The sequence below is a fragment of the Phalacrocorax carbo genome, chromosome 14 (genome assembly GCF_963921805.1).
Source record: "Phalacrocorax carbo chromosome 14, bPhaCar2.1, whole genome shotgun sequence".
Lineage (NCBI taxonomy): Eukaryota > Metazoa > Chordata > Aves > Suliformes > Phalacrocoracidae > Phalacrocorax > Phalacrocorax carbo.
The window spans coordinates 13,341,957-13,364,493 of NC_087526.1; the positions used below are offsets into that span (position 1 = coordinate 13,341,957).

Below are 22,537 nucleotides of genomic sequence, written 5' to 3' on the forward strand. Positions count from 1 at the left end.
CAGGCACAAAATGAAGCTCCCTGGGATTCTCTCTCCACACCCCAAGCAAGACATTTTGCGTTTTATATCTTGCTTCGATCCTATCTAATGGCTTAAACTTCTTTTTCCAAAAGATAAATTATTTTAAAAAATATTTCCATTTAGCCATTTGAGGAAACTCTCTTTTCTCTGGAGAAATTATTCTATCTTTATGTTCAGTAAGGAAGAAATCAAACATGATCATATTAATTATGGTTCCTCATTTAACATAAAGCTATAATCAAACGGCTTATAAGTCTAAACAGTTGTGGCAGTGGTATTAAGAAATTATGACATTAAAGGTTTGCACTTAAGTTCACAATATTTAAATTATACATCTCAGAAGAAACTAATGGCACATTTAGAGAGCTACAACCTTTTTATTTTTAAGCAGAAACAGGAAGGAGCAAACCACTTTCAAAATATACGTATTTTAGCTTTAATTTCAAGAAAGTCCTTAGGATGCCTATGAAACAAAACTAATTTTGTTTTTTTGGGGTTCTTTTTTTTTGTTTTATTGTATTTCTAGATTTAAGCCACAGTGCCTTTTTGGAAAGGAAGGGGCAGCCTGGTTGAGCAACTTCTGACAAAGACTATGAAGCAAAAATATGCCAAGGACATGACACCTACAAAGCTGGAGCCATGGAAATCGTCACTCTGGCAGGACGTGACTCCCTGGGTTTCCACCAGCCTGGTGAGGACTTCTGGTGCCTGTGGCTCCAAAGAAGTCAGCCTTAGATTTAAGGACTGATTTGCTCAGCCAGAAAACCCTGGAGCATTTCTGTCTGCATTTCAGGAAAAGACTTCCTTCAACTCAGGAGCTGGAGCTGCTCAAACACCCTTCTAGAAGGAAGAAAAATAGGAAATTGTCAGTATAGCTGCTTAGAAGTAGTCATGGAAGGTTCCTTCTGTGGGAAATACCAAATTGCTATTTTAGGGTCAAAATCAGAACAGTGGGGCTTTGGGGGGTATTTTTTGTTTTGTTTTGTTCTCTTAATAACCACTTCTTGCAGAATAGGGACATTCACATGTGAACCAGCTCCACTTTCCACTGGCTCTGCGTAGCTCAGTCCCTCTGCAGCCAGCTGTGCAGTGGGGTATTGGAGAGTACTTGAAAGTTAAAGTTCTCCTTGAAATGGTGACTATCTACTTAAACCTTCCCCATAAAGCCTGGAGCTTGAGATAAAACCCCTCTCAACGAGCCCTACTTCTCAGATTGTAAGGGCGTACTTTGGTACCTGATTAAATCAATTGTTCGTGACTGCTGGCTCCTGTGATTGAAATGACAACTGCTTGTAAAAACTGCAATCCATAGCTCGCTAAATTTGCAATTAAAGACGCATTTCCAATCTCTCTGTAAGGCATACAGCACAACCAGCGCTGATACGTATTTCAGATCCCAGCACATAAAATAGCAGAGTAGGTTGAAGGTGATATGATATTATAAAGTGCATTTTGAGTTGGGTAAACACACTCAAGGGGTTTATGGCTCCCGGGAATTGTCGTCTTTGCTGCCTGGGGAAGCTGTTGTGAAAAACAGTATTCACTGGGATTTTTAAAATGCATTCAAGAGAATGGGCTCGGGGGTAGCATAAATATGAATTATCCCCTTCATTTTTGCATCATTAGAGTAGTTGTTTTCTTTCAATACCCAGGAAAATGGATCCAGACAGTGAGAGGCACAAACAAAGCCTCCTCTGAACAGGAACTATAGCAAAAGGTATGGATGTGGAAGTTTTACGGCACATTGGGAAGTCAAGCCCTCAGGAGCTGGGGAATCATCCCTTCCAGCCTCAATTCAGCCCTGACAAGAGGGTTGGTGGAGCTGCCAGTGCAGCACCCCGGGATGTTGCAGACAGGGGGCTTGAGCAAAGCTCCTCCAGATCACAATTGTTGGGTATCTCCCAGTTCTTCCAGGCGCGAATGGGCAGACTGAACCCAGTACAAGAGCTCTGCAACCTCCTAGTTCTTCTCTTCGTAGAAAAACACAACAAATTCCCATAAATGCCAGATTCTTCTTCGCATCTTCTCCACCTGCTGGCAGTGCAGCACCACCAGCGGCTCCTGCCTGCGCAAGAGCTCTCGGCCATGTCTGCTGCTGCCATGGGATGCTGCTGTAGCCAAGGAGGGCAGATGCTGAACACAAGTCATCAACTTGGGGACAGTCCATAATAGCATGTGACTAGTTTGTCTTCCCTAGGTGATGGAAAGGTCCACTGCTGCGCAGTGCCACCATGGCAGGGCACCAGCCCTTCTTCCCCGGCTGGAGCGTGCCTGCGGCAGCCGGGCTCAACTCTTCCTGTTCCCAGGCCAGAGGACACTCCCGGGGCTGAATATCAAAGGCCTGCTGTGAACAATGTCAGCCAAAGTGCATAAACAAAACCTAAAGAGAGGTCACAGCAGTTCCCTCAACAAGAAGTTACCAGCGGTTAACAAAGGATAAAAGCAAAAAAAGCGAGCCCTTGGCCCCCAGTTCCTTCCATCTGCACCACCCTTGAGCAGGAGGGTGTCCATCACTGGCGAAATCAAAGCTTTCCTCTCCATTGTTTCCTCAGCAGCAAGAACAGCCCGTGGCCCTCTGCCACCACGGAGCTGGATGAAAGCACTGCAGGGCCCCCACGTGACAGGACCTAGGGCTCTTGGTGCCTTCGTTTTTGCCCCTTGGAGTCGCAGTGAAGCCCCTCTCCCAAAGCAGGAGGCAGAGCCAGGCTCGCTGGCCAGACGCAGGGGCCTGCCCCAGCCCTTCACTGCTGGAGCGTGGCTTGAGGCTGTCACAGCAGCTGCACCGCAGGCCCGGGACCATCCACAGCGCAGCTCTGGGCATAGCACTGTGCCTCCAAAGCAGACACGCACAGTCCAGCGTGGCATTGCTACTCAAAAGCCACATCCTTGCGGAGCTCTGTAATTTGGATACCTTAACCTATCCATTGTAACACGTGTCAGAGGACAGAGTCCTGTGACGGTGATGGATCCTGTGTCAAGACAGATTCCAGAAGCACTGTATTTGCACAGCTCCCTGGCTACGTAGTATTCACCAGCTGTAATTATTTACAATCTTCCTGTTTTACACACATACCACTACTGCTCCTATTCTTATACTCCTCCTGCAACATCTCCTGAAGGTCACTACCAGGACCAGGCTGGAAGAACCTTTGACCCAATACAGCTTTATGTTTATTAGAGTATATCAATGACTAAGCCAGGAACAAAATTATTTTGACTTGATGGCAGCAACTAATAAAACCTCAAGTGCCAGTAGCCCGGGAGTTGCACTGGTGTCCCTGCCTACCTTTGCAAGGACGTAAGTCCCCTCTGCTTCATCCACACCACCAGGAGTTTGCTCCAACGTGGCCTCCATCAACAATACTTACAAGGCCCAAGCAGAAAGTAGCTATTGAACAGGGAACTACAAATTCTGTTCGCCATTACCAGCAAAAGCAAGGTTTGCCATGTGGGGACTATCTTTCGGGGGGATTTGTATCCTAAATGACCCTTTTCATGAGAAATCCACTTAGTATTCCTCTAAAATTCCAGGAGGGTGAAATCCCCCACTCCTTCATCTCATTAAGGATGAAGGAATGCCAGGTATGTGGCAGGAATCTGGGGTGAGAGGAGGAGTGGGGTATATTTTAACTAAGCTGTAGTGTGGAAAAAAAATAGTGATTTAAGGATCAGGGTTTGAAATATATTTCCCAGTGCCAGCCAGGAGCATCATGCTAATGCACATGCTTAACCCAAGGGACATAAAACAAAGTTTAAGGATGACAAAAAAATCCCCAAGCCTGCCACGTTCAGAAATCAGAGGTGCTTTTCCTAATACTAGACAAGCTATGCAAGGTGTGATGCAAGCAGCTTACTAAGAGCTCAAACCCAGCCCTAGCAGATGGCATCTCCCTTGTGACAGCCCTCCTGAGGCACGGTAAGAATCCACGGTGGAATGCCAGGAGCACATCATTGTGGGTACATCTCAGAAAACAGTTTTGGACCTTTTTATGGCATTTTGCCTCTGGACCGCTGACAGCGTATTAGCTGATGACTTCTAAATCAGGTGGATTTATCTAAGCGTAGCGGACAAAATGCTGGAATGCAGCTCAAGGTGAGAAGGGTGACAGGGGAGGCCACCCTCGAGGAACAGGGGCCTGTGTGCCCCAGGGGGCTTCTGGTCATTCTAGCAGCAACATAAATTCTTTCTAAAGTTGCGTGGAGGAGCCCTGTGAAGGTCCCGGCCAGCCCCCAGAGCAGAGCAGGAAGACCAGACCAACAGGGCTGTTTCTTATTTGGACACAGTTGGGCGGCTGTTCAAATGGGGAAACAAGTGTCAGCAAGGCAGGCTAGTTTTTCTTATTTATTACCATTCTCCTTCAAAAAGAGCGAGAACACCCTAAGAACTACATCTCCACATCAAAGTCTTCAGGAGAAAGATAAGAGTACCCAAAAGCTGTTTGCACAGACTTGAACTCACCTCCAAGCAAGTCCCCAGCCTCCCATGCTCATAGGGGACAGTCTTCCCACCGGCATACGGAGCTGTTCAGGAGCACGGAGGATACTCCAGGAAGAGGTGCAGAAACAGGGCGTAGTTTAGAGAGGAGGAAAATCAGCCTCAGCTGCAGCCAACAGCCTCCCACCCGTCCTGAGCATCACGGCACTCTGGAAAGTGCCTACACTGCAGCCCTGTGTGCCACCTCCACGTGCCGCCAGGGCAGCTGTGAGGCTTTTGGGGCTGCAGGTTGCCATCACTCCTCAAAGCTTCTCCCACCCAGAGGTCCACGTCCCGCCCTTGACCTTCATCTAAGGAACGCACTGTGGTCTTCCTGCTATCCAATCCTTTACTGTCCACTGTGTTCTCAAAGTAGTTCAAACACAGAATCATAGAATGTCCTGAGTTGGAAGAGACCCATAAGGATCATCAAGGCCAACTCCTGTCCCTGCACAGAACAACCCCAAGTTCACACCACATCTCTGATGGGGTTGTCCAAGCGCTTCCTGAATATCGCCAGGCTGGTGCCGTGATGCCTCCCTGGGGAGCCTGTTCCAGGGCTCCACCACCCTCTGGGGGAACAGCCTTTTCCTAATGAGCAAGAAACTTTTCCCAAACGTGAGGAGCTTAGATGCTTTCCAAAGGTTTCTCTCCTCTGGATTTCGTTTGCCATAGGTCTGAATAAAGCCACACTTTTTCCTTGCATGTTGTAAACTCCATTTATCCAGACACACCTGCCAAGAGCAGTGCACTGAGCTTCCCTGGGGACGAGCATCCCCTTGACATTAACCACCTGACTATGGCTGCTGGAAGTGCAGGAACCTGGATGCCTTCACAGAATCTCACTGGCAACATAAAAGATGCTTTCCCCATCAGCGCAGCACATTTATTTCCCAACTGATGAAGGTAGAAGCTGTTTCACCTCAGTCCTGAAATAAATAAAAAGCTAAAAAAAATACTCTCCTGCATAAACCCAGGAATTTTAAGAGCATAAAAGCTTCTGAGTCAGGCCATAAATCCAGATTGCTTCATATTCTAACTGACAGTGGTCAACAGCAATTGCTTAAGAATAAAAGCATACCTGCATAGAGTGATTTTTACCATACTATATGCTGCTTCCAGCTTCAGGCCATGAGTGCTTTGAAGACCTTCCACTTGGCCATTGTGCATTAAGCATAGATGAACCTATTCTCCACGATTTTATTTGACCTCCCCTCCTTCCCCACAACCCCCTTTCCAGTGTTCCCACCACTCTCACTGCTTTCTACAGTAATTACGCAGTCTGTGAAACTCGTTCCTAGCACCACTCTCCAGTTAGCTTTGCTGTTACAGATCCTGAGGCACAGAACTGAGGTCAGAGCAAACAGCCATCGCTTGTCGTGAGCAAATAGACACAAAAATGGATCTGGGTCTCCTGACTCTTTGTGCAGTACTCTCATCACGGTCTCTGCTGCGTTAGGAAACGGAAACTAAGCCCACTGCTCAAAAAGAGGAAGAAAAGATTCCTAAGGATGTTAAAAAAAAATTAATAAAAAAGAGACTATGGCATTTTGCCACCCTAAGAAGTAGGGCGGGGCTTGTGTGATGAACAAGGGGGACAAAAAGGTGTTTGTCAACTGAATATAAGAAACCAAGCATCTGAAAATTGGGAGCTAAAGGAGCCCGAAGAACTCTTGGCAAACCATGCCGGGGGTTTGAGCAATTTAAAACAGAAATTTATTGAAGCTGGTGCTCAGGGACCGGCTTGTTATCTGCACAAAGCAGTGGGAGTGAGCAATGGGAATCAGCACAGCTGCTCTGTGCCTGACATATCCAACCAGGGTGGAAATCCCACCATATGACTTCAGGGATAATGTTAAATCCATTACAGCACTCTCCCCTCCCCTGCCCATCCCACACAAGCTTCAAAACTTCTGGTTTATGACTGGCTGCTAGAAGATAATTGCAGGCTGTCTCTGGAGGGATAATCCTAAATTTTAAGTGACAGCTCATGGGCATCTTCTCCTTCTTTTGAAATGCTGTCTTACACAGCACATTAAGTATTTTGGAGATTAATAACTAGAGCAAAGAGTTCTAATCTTGGTGTCCTAGTGGAGATTTAGCAAAGAACAGTTAGTGTTTGAAGTCGCTATGGCACAGGAAACTTAAGAAGCCTTGAAGACCAAAAGCAAGGCTCGTATGCAGCTCAAACGGAAATCTGGGACATTAAACACGCGATCTATGTTTAGTCTCCAGGGCTCCTCACTGACGTGGTGTTTCCACTCGGAGCAGGTTTTAGGGACCCTGCGAAAGGGGAACCCAGTTTGAGCTCTCTTTTAGATTAAATAGTCCAAGCTCACCATGCCTGTTGAATTGCAACTTGTACTTTTGTATTCTTTGACCTGAATTAGGTGATAACTGAATTGTATAATAAGGTTACAGGTTGCTTTTAACTTAATATACCGAGGACCAAATGGGAACCACCTGACCGTCTCTGAACTGGCAATTGTACTTTGTCAGCTTGCAGGACAGCCGCCAGGATAAACACAACACAGATTCTGAGGCTGCTCGCACAGCGGCTCACTCGACAGCAGCCCTACGATCCCTTGGCAAAGGCCTTCAACAGCATCAGTTCAAGCTTCCCGTGCACGGACTGATTTTTTTTCCCCCAGTAAACAGTTCTCTCCTTGTAACAATTCCTCCTACTGCTCCTCACAGACCAGAGGTCCCATTAAAAAGGGAGCCAAGCAGGCGCCTTGTTGACCTGCTCCCCTCTCAGGTGGCATAAGCCAACACACAGAAGAACAGTCCAAGCCCCTCCTGGGTTTGGTGATCCCTGTGCCTGTTATATGGAAAACAACCAAAATCTGCACATGGGTATGGGAAAAACCTTGCCACAAGCGTCACAATGGTGGCGCTCCACATGGGCTCTGACCAACACTGCTGGAACACTGTTGTGTCCTCCTGCCCTCAGCACCAAGCACTACATTTTCTTTTCCTGCCGGCACCAATGCTCACGTAGCAATTCGTACCAGGGAACTGAACTTAAACGGGTAAAATTAATCCCGTTTTGCAACATTCACGCTTTTCATGGTGCTACTCCATGCAACTGAAAGCCCATCGGCACATTCGGAAGAGCCTGACTGCAATCACATTGTCCAAGTTCGTCAGTTACTCCAGCTATTGTGGGGATAAAGTAACAAATTAACAGCTAATATTTAGGAGATTATAAAATTATGCTTCCTTGAAGCTGCTTAAGCAGCTGATCTGGCATCTCTGTACAGAATTAGACAGCTCTGCTTTGAATTAATGCAAGTGAAGTGGTTGGCACAAACTGGCCAAACATTTAGAAGTAACGCAACCACCCTCTACAGACACCTTTTTAGGCCTTCACTCTGGAACAGTTTTATGCACAACACCCTCTTATCTATTAAGCAACCAACACCAAGTATCAGAACAGATTTCTATATCTTGAGTAGCCACTCTGCTGTTTCAGCTAAAGATGCGTCAGAAAGGGGTCAAATAGCAATGGCACATCTTGAAGTCTATTCCAGGTCACTGATACGAACTGAGATCAGAGCAGACACTTCGTTGGGGAGTAACTTTGCCGGGTTTCAGCACAGCACGTTTTTCCACATTCTTTACCACCCATAAAATTGCCTTAATGGTCCTGAAAATTAGTATGCCTCCAGGTAGCTAGGGATAGGATCAATAGTCCAAACTTGAGGTTACCTGAAGGCAGCAAGCTCCCTTCTTCTCCCCCTGCCCAACAGCCTGTAGGACCCTGGCAAAGGTCCACCAAGACTTGTATCCCACCTGAGAATGACCAGTGCTGGGTGCTGCAGGAACCCAGGGAGGCATCATGGCACCAAGCCTGACAGTATTCAAGAAGCACTTGGACAACACCCTCAGAGACATGTGGCGGTTTTGGGGTTGTCCTGTGCAGGGACAGGAGTTGGACTCAATGATCCTTGTGGGTCCCTTCCAACTCAGGACATTCTACGATTCTATGAGACCAGGTCTGTAACACTTCCCTCATACACTGAGGAATACATGACCGCAGGACCTCCTACACACAGGCAAGACCTCCATGTCTGACAGCAGATTTTTTTTAGTTTGTAGGTCTGGGTAATACTTTTTGAATCCAGAAATGTGTGTATCACATCCTGTGGCAACAAACTCCTTACTTCAACACCAACAAACACCTCATGTCCTTTCTTTTGAACCCGCCAGATGACAACTTATTTTTATGCTCTTCAGCCTCTTCACCTTCTTTATACCAGTTATGCTCTGGATATTTTCCCCACAGTCTCACCTTTTCCAGCCTAATGCTTTATAGCTCTTGCCAAACTGATGGAGCCTGATTAGGTTTCAGTTCAGCATTTAGTATCATTTATTCTTTTGGGAAAGCAATAGCAAATTGTTGTGCGAGAGAACCGAATCCCCAGTCAAATTTAAGCTAGAGCACACTGTGCAGCAGGACAGCAGCCTGGCTGCAAACCTGCATTTTTCAGCAAGGTACAACCAATCAAATACATCCTATTGCTGAAGTCTATAAAGAGGTCAAATCACTGAAACACATAAGTCAGTGGCAAAGCAAAAAGGTTGCTTTATTGTTAAAACAACTTTGATAAAAAAAGTCCCATCAGTCAAGAGCTGCCTTGCCACCACTCCTATAAAACGACCGAAGGACTGCACAAGATTTGGCTGTCCTTCTGCACTGCGCCTTTTGGCAGGTTCTGTCTTTATAGCTGAATAGCGCTTTATGTGACCAGGTCTCCAGTTTCAACCAAGACATCAATATTACTTACATAAATAAAGTCAAAAAGTATCTAAAATCCCACCTTATTCGACAGCGGTTTAGCAGGCAGGAAATCAAACAAGACACAAGTGCAGGAGGCCTCAGGAGGAAAGGCACCGACCAGCCCCTCCAGCAGCAAGATGTGTCCTGACCAACATGTCCTGACAAACACTCACTGCGACGGGCGAGGGAGACACCTGCTGGACTGACTCGCTTGATACAAGCCCAGCTTCTGGATCATGCAATAAAAGCAGTACATTTTAATTAAATAAAAAAAGCTGTAAAACATACACTCTCAAAAAACCCTGAGTCTTACTATGAAAGGTTATAGGATGGTATTTTTCTCTGGAACACACTTCTGTCCCTCCTTGCTGATGCACAGTCCTGTGCTGTGCCTGAGCAGCACCAAGCATTGCAAGTGCCACGACCGTCCCTGCTGATGCCCCAGCTTGGCTTGTCCTCCTCGTTCAAGTGACTGGATGAGATGCTTAGCGCTCTCTGAGCAGCCAGCACGGCTAGGCTGAAGCCTGCACTCCATGAGTTACAGACTGCAGCCCAGTAACTCTTCTTTTCTCTGCACTGTTATCTCCATCCAAGAGTCTGTGACAAGGGCGCGGCGCTACGCTTGCTCACAAGGATTGCCTGCGCTGGATGTCACTCTGCTAGGGGCTAATGCCTCTGTTGTCCGTGGGGCCTGCTTTGGAAGGCGAATGGGAACATAGACATTTGAAGCACAGTGTTCCTTGAGGTATTCTCCCCCTTTTTCTTCGTAGTCTTTTCTGGTTATCCAGCCTTCCTCACGGGTCATGTGTTCCACTGCCCAATCCCTAGCTCCATACCAGGCATCTAAAACAGGACTGGAAGCGAGGTGAACCTGGATGGAAGGAAAACAGGACATCATCATCAATTCAACCCAGCAGAGAAAAGCTCTTTTTACCCTGATTACAGTAGTATATGACACAAACCACTGAATTTCAGAAGTTTGAGCCGATTATTCAGTGCCTCTGGGGAAGAATAATGTTAGGAATAGATTTGAAGTGTGTTTTCACCTTCAATTCTCCATGAGCCTGCTGTGTTTCTACAGGTTGAAAAAGCACACGGGTGTATCACATTTGCAACCAACAGCCCTCACAGCTAGAAGCCAATGCTGGAAGAGTTGCTGGTACTCCAAAACAAGTGCTCCAGCAAAACTTCAGCAGGGAGGAATACTGCAGGCTAAGAAGCCGCTGTATGTGGGAAAGGACCACACATGCTCTTTCCACTGGTATAGATTCATACTTCAGTTTAAATTATTCCCATTACTGTAGCATGAATGGCTCTCCTGGTTCAGCTACGGGCTTGCTAGACCAGGCATTGTGTAAATCCCAAGTGCGGTATCGGTGAAGTGACAGAATTCTGATAGGACCGTACTACAGAACGCATTTTAATGGAAAGAAGGAAGGTCTGACTCAGTTAAAAGCAGTGACATTAAAAGCAGAAGAAAACAAGCCTATTTTCTTCCTATAGACACAAGTTACACACTCAAAACTTGGCAAACACTAACCTTCCTAAAACTACCAAGTATATGGCTGTACCTAAGTTTCTGTCAGTCACCCCTGGCTCACAGCTACATACAGTAACTGTTCAAAACAAGGGTTGTGGAATCACAAGATTATATTTGCAGTGATTTTTCTTCTCTTCCCAGTTTATAACCTGATCTTCTATTCAGGAAGTTCATAGACTTGAGAAGACAGGGTGGTTTCAGAACAGCAAGGGTGACTCTTGCAAGTCTCCTTACAAAATGCATGGCAAACTCTGGGACTTGCCCAGCTTGTAACGTGCTTGTGACTAAAAACGTAGCAAGGGATTGCAGGTTTGTAAGACACTCACTGAGCCTCTTTTGCTGCTGTCCCAGGCAGTCATTACATGTAGCAAACTGAACACATAACTTTGTTTTGAAGCACAGGTTTTGCAACTCCTCCTAACAAAGGTTGCTTGTTCCAGATAGTAACTGTCCTAATCCTAAGAAATCAAATTTCCAGCCAAACACACTTCTGTATGCATGGTCCTTTAGCTGAAGCAGGTTTTCCTTTCCCAAGGCATCTACTCCAATGTCTCCAGAGACAGCAACAGTATTTTTGCTTAACCTTCATTTTCTCAGGTCAAAACAGCTGTTTTCAGTGTCCTGCCATAACACACTCTCCATTCCCATGCTGTAAATACACCTGCTCTGTACCTCTCCCAACCTGAACTACTTCTGAACACTGATGAAAGGACGGTTCACGTAACCATCTCGTCAATAAACATACCTGAAAAGATGACTGGAATGGCCTCATTTCAAGGAGTTCCTTCTGGACTCTGGCTTTCAGTCCAGGGTACATTGTATTTCCACCAGTGAGAAAAACATTCTGGACAAGAATAGCTTGTTGCTCCTTCGAATACCTACAAGGAACAGAAAATCAACTTCAGTCTTTCTCAGGGACATTTCTCCCTCTGAACTGAACAGCTATGGGGTGATACCTTGACTTCAGGATTCACTTTGAGAAACTTCCTTCACTTCCCTAGCATGAAAACCTGCGTTATTTGTTTTCTGGAAATCCAGGGAATGGCAAAAGAAAATCCTTAAAGCACTCTGTGTGCTGTACCCCACAAATCAACAAGTCCATAGAGCTAGAATTTATACATTTTAGAAAATGCAATCTCGTATGTTCATACAGTTCAGAGGTGACATTTTGCTAATACCAAGTTGTCTGAAAATCGTTGTCCAGCAAGTGTGCTTATATCATAACTTAAAAATGTCATCCCTGATTTGGTCTCGCAAAAACAGAGACTGCCAGCTCATTGTTTCAAGGGATGGGTATTTACAAGGGGTCTCCAAGGTGGGGTGTGTGCAAGACAATCCACTGGGGTGCAGGAAGAAGATATTTTTTGTACCGTTAATAAATAAATTAATTAAATTAGTGTGTACTTCACCTTTATCTCATCCTTTTTTAATTTCTATTTTTGTGTACATTTTAAAATGTACATTATACACCAGTTCAGTAGCACCTGTATGTAATTTATAAATACACGTATGTTGGAGATGTGTGCCTAAAAATTCTTTACTGATGGAATAATCAACCAAAAATTTTGGAGCCATCTGACATAAGACAAGCAGAGTTACACGTGGCTTTCAGAACAAGAAGATATGTCTCACCTACAACACTCAACCCCACCAAAAAGAACTATTCAAACATATTTTCTCATATTATTGTTAAGTAACCAGTATTGCAAGAGCTGATATCAAAACAAGACTACCTTATTTGAAGTAAGTGCCAAGTAGCTTTTTCAACCCACCTCTCAAGGACATATTGCATGGTTTCTGCTATACCAGCCTGGTCTTCTCCTATCAGGGAGGGCTGGAAGACAATCTCTGGAGCCCTGATTCTTTCAGTGCCAAGGAAAAGCTGGTGGTACTCTGCCAGGTTAAACACGGGCTTTAAAAAGATGAGATTAGACAGTGCTGAAAAATTATGTTAAAGAATAGTAATATTCTAAAATAAGCAAAGTTTCCAAACAATTCTGTACAAAACCCACAGATCATAAAGCTCTCTCAGAGAAAGGGCCATGCTGTAAAAAGTTCCAAAAGGCCAAGGAAGCTGGACTTTTCCTATACTTTATTCTGTTTGGTGCCACTCAACCCTAAGGCTCAGCCTCACAAGTTGAGACTTGCGTCCACTGGAATGTGATACTGGGCTATTGATCACACACACAAAGACATGAGCAGGGCTTTCTTCTCCCTTAATAACATGGCACTGCTACAAAAGGCACTGCCTGCGGAGTGAGCACAGGGGATACGTTCACACTCTAAACCATGAGCTAAGATTGCAAGGACTTCTCCTTTCTTAATGTCCTGTTCAGATAGTTAAAGCCTCTCTTCCAAGAGCAGGCAAACCATGTTTGCATTTGGAGAAATGTTAGCAGACTTGCTGGGCAACCTTGGAGGGAGCAACCTCTGGCACGAGGTGTAGATATAGAAATCAAACCTGCACTGCAGCAACAGGCTTCTCAACTTCAGGCTGTTCCTCAGCAAATAAAGGTTCAAACTCGTTAATACTTTCCACATCCTCCAGTGACTGTTCACTGCCTAATGGATCCAAATCAGGAGTCTGGAAACAGAAGGTATATTAAGGTAGGTTAGCTCAGGTGACACATTTGGAAAATTCAACCCCAATTCCCTCAAATCTCAACTCTTTAACATGCCTGAAACCAAATACGCTGTTCTAGAGCACTGAAGACAAAAATAAAAATGGTGAACAACCTAGAAAACAGGAGTTAAGACAAACATTCACTCAAAGTATAAAAATCAAACACTTTTCAATATATTTATCATGTTGCCACTTTAGAAATTAAAGGCCTCCGTCAACAGGCTGGCTGCCAGGATCCTACCCAGCCATGTGCTAAATATAACAACATACTAAAACTTAGTAAAATAGCTTTTTAAGTTGGTTAAAACTTGGTGCACTCCCAGCAGCTCTAGCTGCTCTATAATTACCATTAAATTCCCTGCCTTGCTTGTGTGGGACTGGAAAACAAATATTTGCTAGCTACAAAGCCACCACACAATTTTTGACAGTTTCAGCAACCTAGCATTTGCACATGGGATATACCAAAAGCCCTTCTATTTTACACAGATGTGAAGATGCTCCCAAAGCCCCAGCATCACTCAAAACCCTGGAGTACTTCACTGTTGTGAAGCAGGAACAGCTTTTAATTATAGGCTTTATTTTTGTGTTACAATGTTACCTTTGGGATTCTGTTGCTACAGATTTGATTTTGTTATTTTAAAGTTGAAACATTTGTTGTAATGTCTGACAAGCAATGCCAGGATAAGATAAAGCTAGATCACTGCAACATTCTGAAATCCCTAGCTTAGGTCCACTTAAAAGTCAAGCAATTGCTCAAACTGAAGTTTAAGCACTGTTCATTGTTAGAGCAAATGAATGGCAGTCACCTGAAGTCATCTCCAACACTTATGATTTTTTAATTTTCTTTTTGTCTGAAACGTAGCAACAGAAAGAAACATAGAACTTTGCTGAAGATTTGGCACAGACCCTAGGAAAACTTAATTAGCTTTCAGCCTCCTTTACATGGCCACAGAGGGATGGCCCATCTTCACAAATGGTTTCGGTGATAATTGTAGGCTCTCTCACAAAGCACAGACCGTACAAAAAGGCTTGCCGAATCATTCCGAGGTCTGAGATTACACCTAGTACCAAGGAGGAGCATGGGATCCGAAACAGGCGTGTTGGAACTTGGGCGCAACCACTGGGCAAAATTACAAGGAGCTGCTGACAGTCTTTCAATTATCTCTTCCTACTACATTTTTTTTGACAGAAGGCAAGACGTTTCTTTACCACAATGGTAAGCCCACGATCTACTTCCATTTTGCTCAAACACAATCATTCTAATGCTTACACAAACTTTCCTGTTAAGGAAAAGCAAAATATAACCAAGATGATAGCAGCTCACCTGCTGGTTTTGGCTACATCTCAAGTTCCATTAAGACACAAGATCTCCTATATCTGGCACCACTCTCCTCTAGGCTGCAATTTTCTTTTTTTCCTCTACCTTTTCCTAAGCAAAGACTGATATAACTGAAAAAGCTCTCATGTGACTGGAAAGGCAATTTCAACCAAACGCACAAACAGCCTTAGACCATCTCTTAGAAGCAGCTGCTATGTGCTGGGCCTGTATTAGTCTGGCAAAGCAGACAAATAAGCTCCTCATCTTCAAGACAACTCCAACAACCAAGTGTAGCAATTAATCTTTCATTGTTAAGTAAACAGAACAGAATATGCTGCTTAACTGCCCCAAAAAAAGATAGCCTAAAAGAAGGCAAAGGGTTAGTTGTTCACCATAAATTTCTCTGCACCTGAAAGGGAGAAACAGAAATTAAAACTTTTTTTTTTTTTTAACAAAAAGCTTGATAGGCTTTTCTCTATCTTTATTACTGTTCTTATAACCACTTGAAATTGAAGTACTTCAAACTCCAGGTCATTTAATTGTCAGACACTAAAAAAAAAAAACCCAAACCAAAAACCCAAGACAAAACCTTTACTATACCAGGCCCATTTATTTCACCAAAATTAATGCAACAGGAGAGTTAGAAGTTCGTTTAAAGTATGAACAAAATCACTATGCTAGCTGCTGCATTTACAACCCCCTAATCAAGTCAACTTTAAGTAAGGACTGTGGCTGGCGTATGCTGCCAGGAATAAGTGTACAAAGGGAAGGAGCAGTCCCTTCAGCGGTACCTCCTCTGACCCAGTAAGGGTATTTTCTTCTTCTCCAAGACGTGCAAGAAACTTTTAAGAAAACTTACTGATTTCATATAACTATATACTTCAGCTACTGTTAGGAAGCCTAAAGATTATGCCTAGAACTACATGGAATCAAATGATATGTCCCAGAGCACAGTGCAGAACAGCACAAGGATTATAGATTTCAGCCACTCGGTAAAACCAAAACTGTTGCTTTCTGTAGCTGCATAGGAAAGCTGGAAAAGAGGGAAGCAGTTGCCAAATTAACAACTTGGCAAATTAACAGTATGTTAGAAGTCTGAAAGGGCACATTTTCAAGCATAGAAACTTATTCTCTCCGACATAAGAAGATTAACTTGGTGAAAACATTGTACCTCTGGCTTGCTGTCCACAACATCTACTTCAATATTGACTTCAGCCTGCAGGATTTTCTGCTTCGCTTGTTCAACAGATTGACTCAATTTGTTGATGTAAGACTGAAGTTCTTCTGCAGAATCCATGTTCAGCTCCACCAAAGCTTTGTGGAACTGATCCATTTGACCATCTTCTAAAAGTTCCTGCAGACAGATCAGAGTTAGCTGTGATGCACAACATGGGGTAATCAACTACCTGTCAACTGTGTGTGTACAGACACTTTGCCTTCATTACTAGATATTACGACGTGCACGCTTCGGCAGCGTTCAAGATATTTCACAAAAGGAGTACTGTTCAGAACCTGGAAGCATCCTCTGCATCTCTCTCTTTTATTGTGCAAGTAACCTTAAAAAGCTCCTATCAGAAACCACACAGGACAGCTGTAGCTTCCTTACGGCAATTCATGACCTTCTGATATAGGTCCAAGGGCAGCCAGCCCTCCTCCCACAAGATCACACAGAAAACTTTCCTTGATTACCTGTACGTACAGTAACCGGTCCAGCCTCTCTTGGTCAAGTTGCAGCTTCTCCTCTCGACGACGTGCATTGAGTTCTTGAAGCCGACGTAGCTGCTGCTGCCGCCTCTCCTGCTTTTCCTCTGATGTCAGAGTGCTTCCCAGCAGTTTGTTAGAGAAAGGCAGCTGCATCTTGTGCACGTTGTTCTCATAGTACTCTGCAGACCGCCACTTCTGTAGTTCTGAATGTTTTGAAAGCAAAATAACTGTTTTGCCAGGCTGAAAACAATGACTCATATGTTGTACGCGCTCCACGTGAAGTTCAAACTTAGAAGAACGAAGGCAACAACGGTCCACCCTAGGATTCTGTCACCTCTTGGGAGCTGCCCCCATATTTAGCTACCCCCTCAGAACACTGCCCTCCCGTCACATACTCACTGCACGTGGTTCTTAGTGCTCTGATCTCCAGCATGCAGGAAACACAACGTACTAAGAAGTGGGAAGTGCACGCTAATGTCTCTTCTTTCTTCCCAAGGTAAGGGAGAGTTCTCACACATTTCTAAGGACTCCTGCAGGCTCTTTCATAAGTGACAAATTTAAGAAAACACTTTTCTTCGGCCACTACTTGAGATGACATTAACCATTGAAATTTTAAAACATCTTTAATTCACAAAAAGTCATGAGAAGTGCCCTCTGCAATTCTGGAAACCTTAAAGGAGATAAGAAACATGGCCAGATGCAGAAATCATCCTAACCAATTTAATGTTTTCTTGGAAGTAATGAATAAAATAAACTCATTTTAAAGTATTTTCCTCTGAAATAATCCCAATGTTTATTCACAGAGAAATTTGAACTAATACAGATTTTCTTTTTTGTAATTTATTTTGTTTCTATCTTAATGGTAAATTTGAAACTGTTGCCAAGCATTTCCCATGAGGTAGATTATCAGAAAGACAGCTATAAAGAAAGCAAAACAGTACTAGAGTATTTCTGCCAGAACCCCAGCCAACTTGAGTACAAGGGATATAGAGGACAAAACTAAGTTTGGATGAACACTATCTAGTGGTAAACTGGTAAAATCTAGCGGTGAAAACAGATGGGTTTACCTTCTATATAGTCCTCTGCAATGTAGCTATGCTCATGCAATATTTCCTCCATGCGACTGAGAGTGATGGCAGCAAAATGTCCTGGGTATTTCAGCTGAAGGAGGCGTTGGAGATACATGGCTGCTTGACACCCTCCAAGATTAATACGTTTGCAGTTTTTAGCATCCAACCTGAAAACTCAAAGAGACACAACTGAGAGAACCACAAGTTCAGCATAAAACAGACCACCTACTTTCCCAAGTGTTAGTTAATTTCCGACATGTCAAGTATACAGGTGAATATTCACAGATATATATTTCAAGATTCAGTTAGCAGAGGATCTAACACATCTGCTTTTCTCAGACAAAAAGCACAATCACTGCTTGGTTTTTTGCAGATACTTTCTGAAAACTTCTGTTCTGCTTTAAAAAAATCCAAACGCTAAATAATTTTGGCTACAGCAAGGAAATGTTCTGTTTTGAGAAGGAAAGTGATAGTTAGTGGAGCTAAAAGTAGTCCCTTTAACCTTTGTAACATTTCACAGTTGGCCAGGTGTAACCCAAGAAAATTTGAAGTATTTGCTAGACATCATAAAGCCATTCCCCGCAGTAAGGCTAAAATAAAAAAGAGTAGAGCAATACAGCAGCAAAATCAGAATTATAAAAGCCTCAAGAACTGCAAAAATCTCACAGAGCACTTTCTTTTGCCCCAAAGCTGCTTTAAAACCTAGCATACATTTTTTAATGTCTGATCTTAGTTGGGGCAGATATCCCCTTCAACTTTTGAAAGTATAGATCTATAAATGAGGAGCAACTAAAAATAAGATACATACAAGGACAGCACTACTACTTCCATTCAAAATTCAGCAAAACTTAGCAAAATCTGCAGACCTAGTTTTTTTCTTCAGCATAAATTAAGACCTGATAAAAGCGTATACTGCAGGAGTCGGAACACTGAATGCTAGAGGAACAGGTAACTGAACACTGGAAAATCAATGACTGACAAAGAGAGGCTGCATTGTACTTAAGACACCAAGAACTCACCTGCCTTCTAAGACTGGCAAAATATGGGTACACTGATAACCTGAAGATATTACCAAACCACTGCAGGGCCAGTTCTGCCTCCTGTTGTGGTAAAAACTGTACAAGCTATCCACACCGTAGGACACTTTTGGCACCTGATAACATTCAAAGAGGAGCTCTGACATCATTTGTCTTGAATACAGAGGATTGCACACTGCTTCTGTCAAAACTACTGGATGATCAACACAACCCTGTAAGAGACAAGAAAAGAATAATAATAAAGGTATGAAAAGAAAATCCACGGGTACTTATCTTTGCTTCTGCTTTTGAACATCAGCAAGAACTCTGCCAAAGTAACAATGAGAAAGCACTTTATGTGCAGGCTATTAATCATGTAAGTTAAATTATATCTAGTGCTTAAGAGAGCAAAAAAAGAAGTCTTCTTTACAGCAGTGTTAAGTCAACCACAGAATAAACTCCTAAGGGTGGAGGAGAATGAATTTTTAAAAGCATATAGGAATTACTAAAGACCTAAGTAACCAAAAACCTATGCAACGAGGAGGTGAAGCGTGAGTGAAAACCGGTGGAAGTTTAGTTCAGCATTAGGTAAAACTTTCAAACTGGCGTTGTCAAGCAGGCAAAAGGCCTGATGGTCTGAGGAGCAACTCAGCTCAGTTGGGTATACAAAACAAGTAGTCAGCGAGCACTACTACTAAGAGCATTATGCAAAACTAATAATATTTAATGTCCTTCTCGAAATCTGATCCTGGACACTGGTTCACAGCCACAGTCTGCCAAGGTGCTGCAGTCCAAACCTCTCGCCCTGCAGTTGTATCCTCTCACTTCCATTTTACCACAAAAGTATGAAGAAATTAAGAGAATAGTGGGGTACAAAAGATACCCCCGGGGAGTACCTGGCCCAGCCAGGGTTGCCGCAGCAGGTTGCTCTGGGCCCGGCCATCTGGGCTGTGAGTATAGAATCATAGAATCATTAAGGCTGGAAAAGACCTCTAGGATCATCAGGTCCAACCATCAACGCAACACCCCCAGGCCTCCTAAACCATAGCCTGTGAAGTGCCACATCTACATGTTTTCTGAACACCTCCAAGGACGGTGCCTTGGTGCCTCTCTGGGCAGCCTGTGCCAGGGCCTGACTGCTCTTGCAGTGAAGACATTTCTCCTAATATCCAATCTAAACTTCCCCTGATGCCATTTCCTCTTGTTCTATCACTTGTTACCTGTGATCAGAGACCAACCCCCCCCCTCACTCCAGCCCCTCTCAGGCAGCTGCAGAGAGCGAGAAGGGCTCCCCTCAGCCCCCTCTTCTCCAGGCTAAACCCCCCCAGCTCCCTCAGCCGCCCCCCAGCACACTTGTGCTCCAGACCCTGCCCCAGCCCCGCTGCCCTTCTCTGGACACGCTCCAGCCCCTCAAGGCCCTTCTTGTCCCGAGGGGCCCAAACCTGAGCCCAGCATTCGAGGTGGGGCCTCCCCAGTGCCCGGTACGATGGCTGCCCTGCTCCAGCGGGCCACACTATTCCCGATACAAGCGCGGGACATACCCGCGAGGAGCGGGGGAACGACACAGCCTCCCCGCACAACCGGGGTGATGCCGGACCCCCCTCCCACCCCGCGCCCAGGCACACCCCCGCCCCTCCCGGCCAGGCCGGGTCTCACCGGCGCCTCCAGGGCCTCGCCCCGGCCCGGCGCCCGCCGGTACCTGCGAGGCGACGCCGAGGCGCTGGAAGACGTGGTCGAGAAGCAGCTCCTGCAGCTCCAGCTGGACGGGCACGTTGCGGTCGAAGGGCGAGCGGAGCAGCCAGCGCAGCGGCTCGGGGCTCCCCAGGTCGTTGCCCACCTGCGTCTCAGCGCCGGCCCCGCCGCGGGTCCCGCGGCTGCGCGCCGCCAGCGAGCGGAACCGTAGCAGGGGCTCGGCGGGGACGGTGGGGTCGGCGGAGGCCCAGCCCGCCCGCGTCTGAAAGGAGCCGTTGTCGATCACCAGCGGCACCGGCTGCGGCGTCCGCACGGCCGCGCTCGGCTCCAGCACCGGGTCGGGGACCCAACGCGCGTCGCGGAACGCGAACACCCGCGCCGCCGCCGCCGCCATTTTGCGCCGTTCGCGCTCCGGCTCCCTCCGGCCGGGAACGCGGGCACCGACACTCGTTCCGGGCCGCGGCGGGGCGGGGGGCAGCGCCGGCTGGTGGCTGCGGCCCCCGGCTCCCCTCGCACGCAGGGACACCCGCGACCTCTGCCACGCCGAGTTAAACCTGGGCCTTGAGACCTCCCCGGTGCCCGTGCGCTGCCTGGCAGTGAAAACCCGCCGCCCTGGGAGGTCACGGACACAGCGGGGGCTGCCTCAAGGCCTGGGGGCACGCAGCGTGCACATCTCGCAGAAGAAGGAGGTGGTGAGATGTCCTCACCCTTCAGAGTCACAGAATCGCGGGGGTTGGAAGGGACCTCTGGAGATCATCCCACCCACCCGCTGCTGGAGCAGGCACCCCCAGAGCAGGGGCACAGGGCCGCGTCCAGGCGGGGGGTGAATGTCTCCAGGGAAGGGACCCCACAGCCTCTCTGGGCAGCCTGTGCCCCTGCTCTGGCACCCGCACAGGGAAGGGGTTTGTCCTCATGTTCAGGGGGAACTTCCCGTGTTCCAGACTGTGCCCGTGGCCCCTTGGCCTGGCGTTGGGCACCACTGAAAAGAGCCCGGCCCCATCCTCCTGACACCCACCCTTCAGATATTTATAAGCATTGATAAAATCCCCCTCAGTCTTCTCTTCTCCAGGCTGAACAAACCCAAGCCTCTCAGCCTTTCCTCACAAGGGAGATGCTCCAGGCCCCTGATCATCTTGGTAGCTCTCCGCTGGACTCTCCAGTAGTTCCCGGTCCTTCTTAAAATGGGGAGCCCAGAACTGGATGCAGCCCTGCGGATGTGGCCTCACTAGGGCAGAGCAGAGGGGGAGGAGAACCTCCCTCACCCTGCTGGCCACACTCCGTTCTATGCACCTCAGGACAATGTTGGCCTTCTTGGCCCCAAGGGCACGGTGCTGGCTCATGGTCTACTTGTTGCCCACCAGCACTCCCAGGTCCTTCTCAGCAGAGCCGCTTTTCAGCTTCTGCCCTTCCCACGGGTGTCTGTGGGATCCGTGCCCCAGGGGCATGCAGGGCAGGAGCCATCCTGCCAGGGTGGCGGAAGGAAGGCCAGGCCTGCTTGCCAGACCTCGCCGCCAGCTCGGCTGAGCGTAGAGCCAGGACGGACCCCAAGAGGTCCTGGTGAAGTGACTACAAGAAACACTTTGCCATTAAAACTGAAGATGTCACAACTCCTGCATTCTGCTTCCATCCCTCACTCTTGTCACTGCATTTGTAGACAAATCATTACCAGCCTGATTTTCAGAAACACTACCAACCTGCAACCCCCACTGTATGAAACGGGGACTGCAAATATTTAGCATCCTTGAAGCTCAGGTCTTTAACAGCTTTTCTCACTTGTTTACCGAATGCATAGAATAGGGATAATAGCTTTCTTTTATCACACGGGGTGTTATTAACGTGAATTAATAAGAATTTACAAAGTTCATTTAGCCGTTGGGATGAAACGGCTCATTTCAAGCCACTGTTACTACATAAAAACAAACACATGCACACAAGCAGGAATGTTAAATGCATGCAATCATGCATAATATGCACCTACATAGCTGCTCTCTTCTAAGGTTTACCAAGGCAAACAACCCCCTGTGAGGTAAGCAATAGATAAGAGTTTTATTTTATTGAAGGAGAAACACAGAGTGTAATGACTATCATGTTACCAAAGTCATGTATCTGTTCCCACATTAACAACTACTGAACTCTTTTACTGTTAATAAATATATTTATAGACACATATCCTATGAAACATGCTAGTTTGCCTTTCTTGGAGGGAAGTGAGATAGAAAGGCAATTAAAACACAAAGGTTTACTTTCCTAATGGATTAACTAATAGTTGGAAACATAAAGAGTAGGCTAAAAATGG

General features: G+C 45.9%; 1 protein-coding gene across 1 annotated transcript; it reads right to left on the bottom strand.

The window, feature by feature from the left end:
* Positions 1–9,061: 9,061 nt before the first annotated feature.
* ACTR5 (actin related protein 5) lies at positions 9,062–20,833 on the bottom strand. The gene is made up of 9 exons (XM_064465767.1): positions 20,249–20,833; positions 18,553–18,782; positions 17,531–17,700; positions 16,449–16,666; positions 15,931–16,113; positions 13,280–13,402; positions 12,591–12,730; positions 11,564–11,696; positions 9,062–10,149 (listed from the first exon to the last, which is right to left on the bottom strand). The coding sequence occupies exons 1-9, from the start codon at positions 20,633–20,635 to the stop codon at positions 9,895–9,897; spliced, it is 1,839 nt and encodes a 612-aa protein (XP_064321837.1). The 5' UTR covers positions 20,636–20,833; the 3' UTR covers positions 9,062–9,894.
* Positions 20,834–22,537: the final 1,704 nt, after the last annotated feature.

What these genes read in the sequence shown, in the direction of transcription:
- ACTR5 (XM_064465767.1), bottom strand. Translation starts at nt 20,635, where the DNA reads ATGGCGGCGGCGGCGGCGCGGGTGTTCGCGTTCCGCGACGCGCGTTGG. An exon ending in TTGCCAGTCTTAGAAGGCAG is followed by an intron (nt 17,701 to 18,552) that starts GTGAGTTCTTGG and finishes TTGAGTTTTCAG; the next exon opens with GTTGGATGCTAAAAACTGCA. An exon ending in TTGTGGACAGCAAGCCAGAG is followed by an intron (nt 13,403 to 15,930) that starts GTACAATGTTTT and finishes TTCTGTTTCCAG; the next exon opens with ACTCCTGATTTGGATCCATT.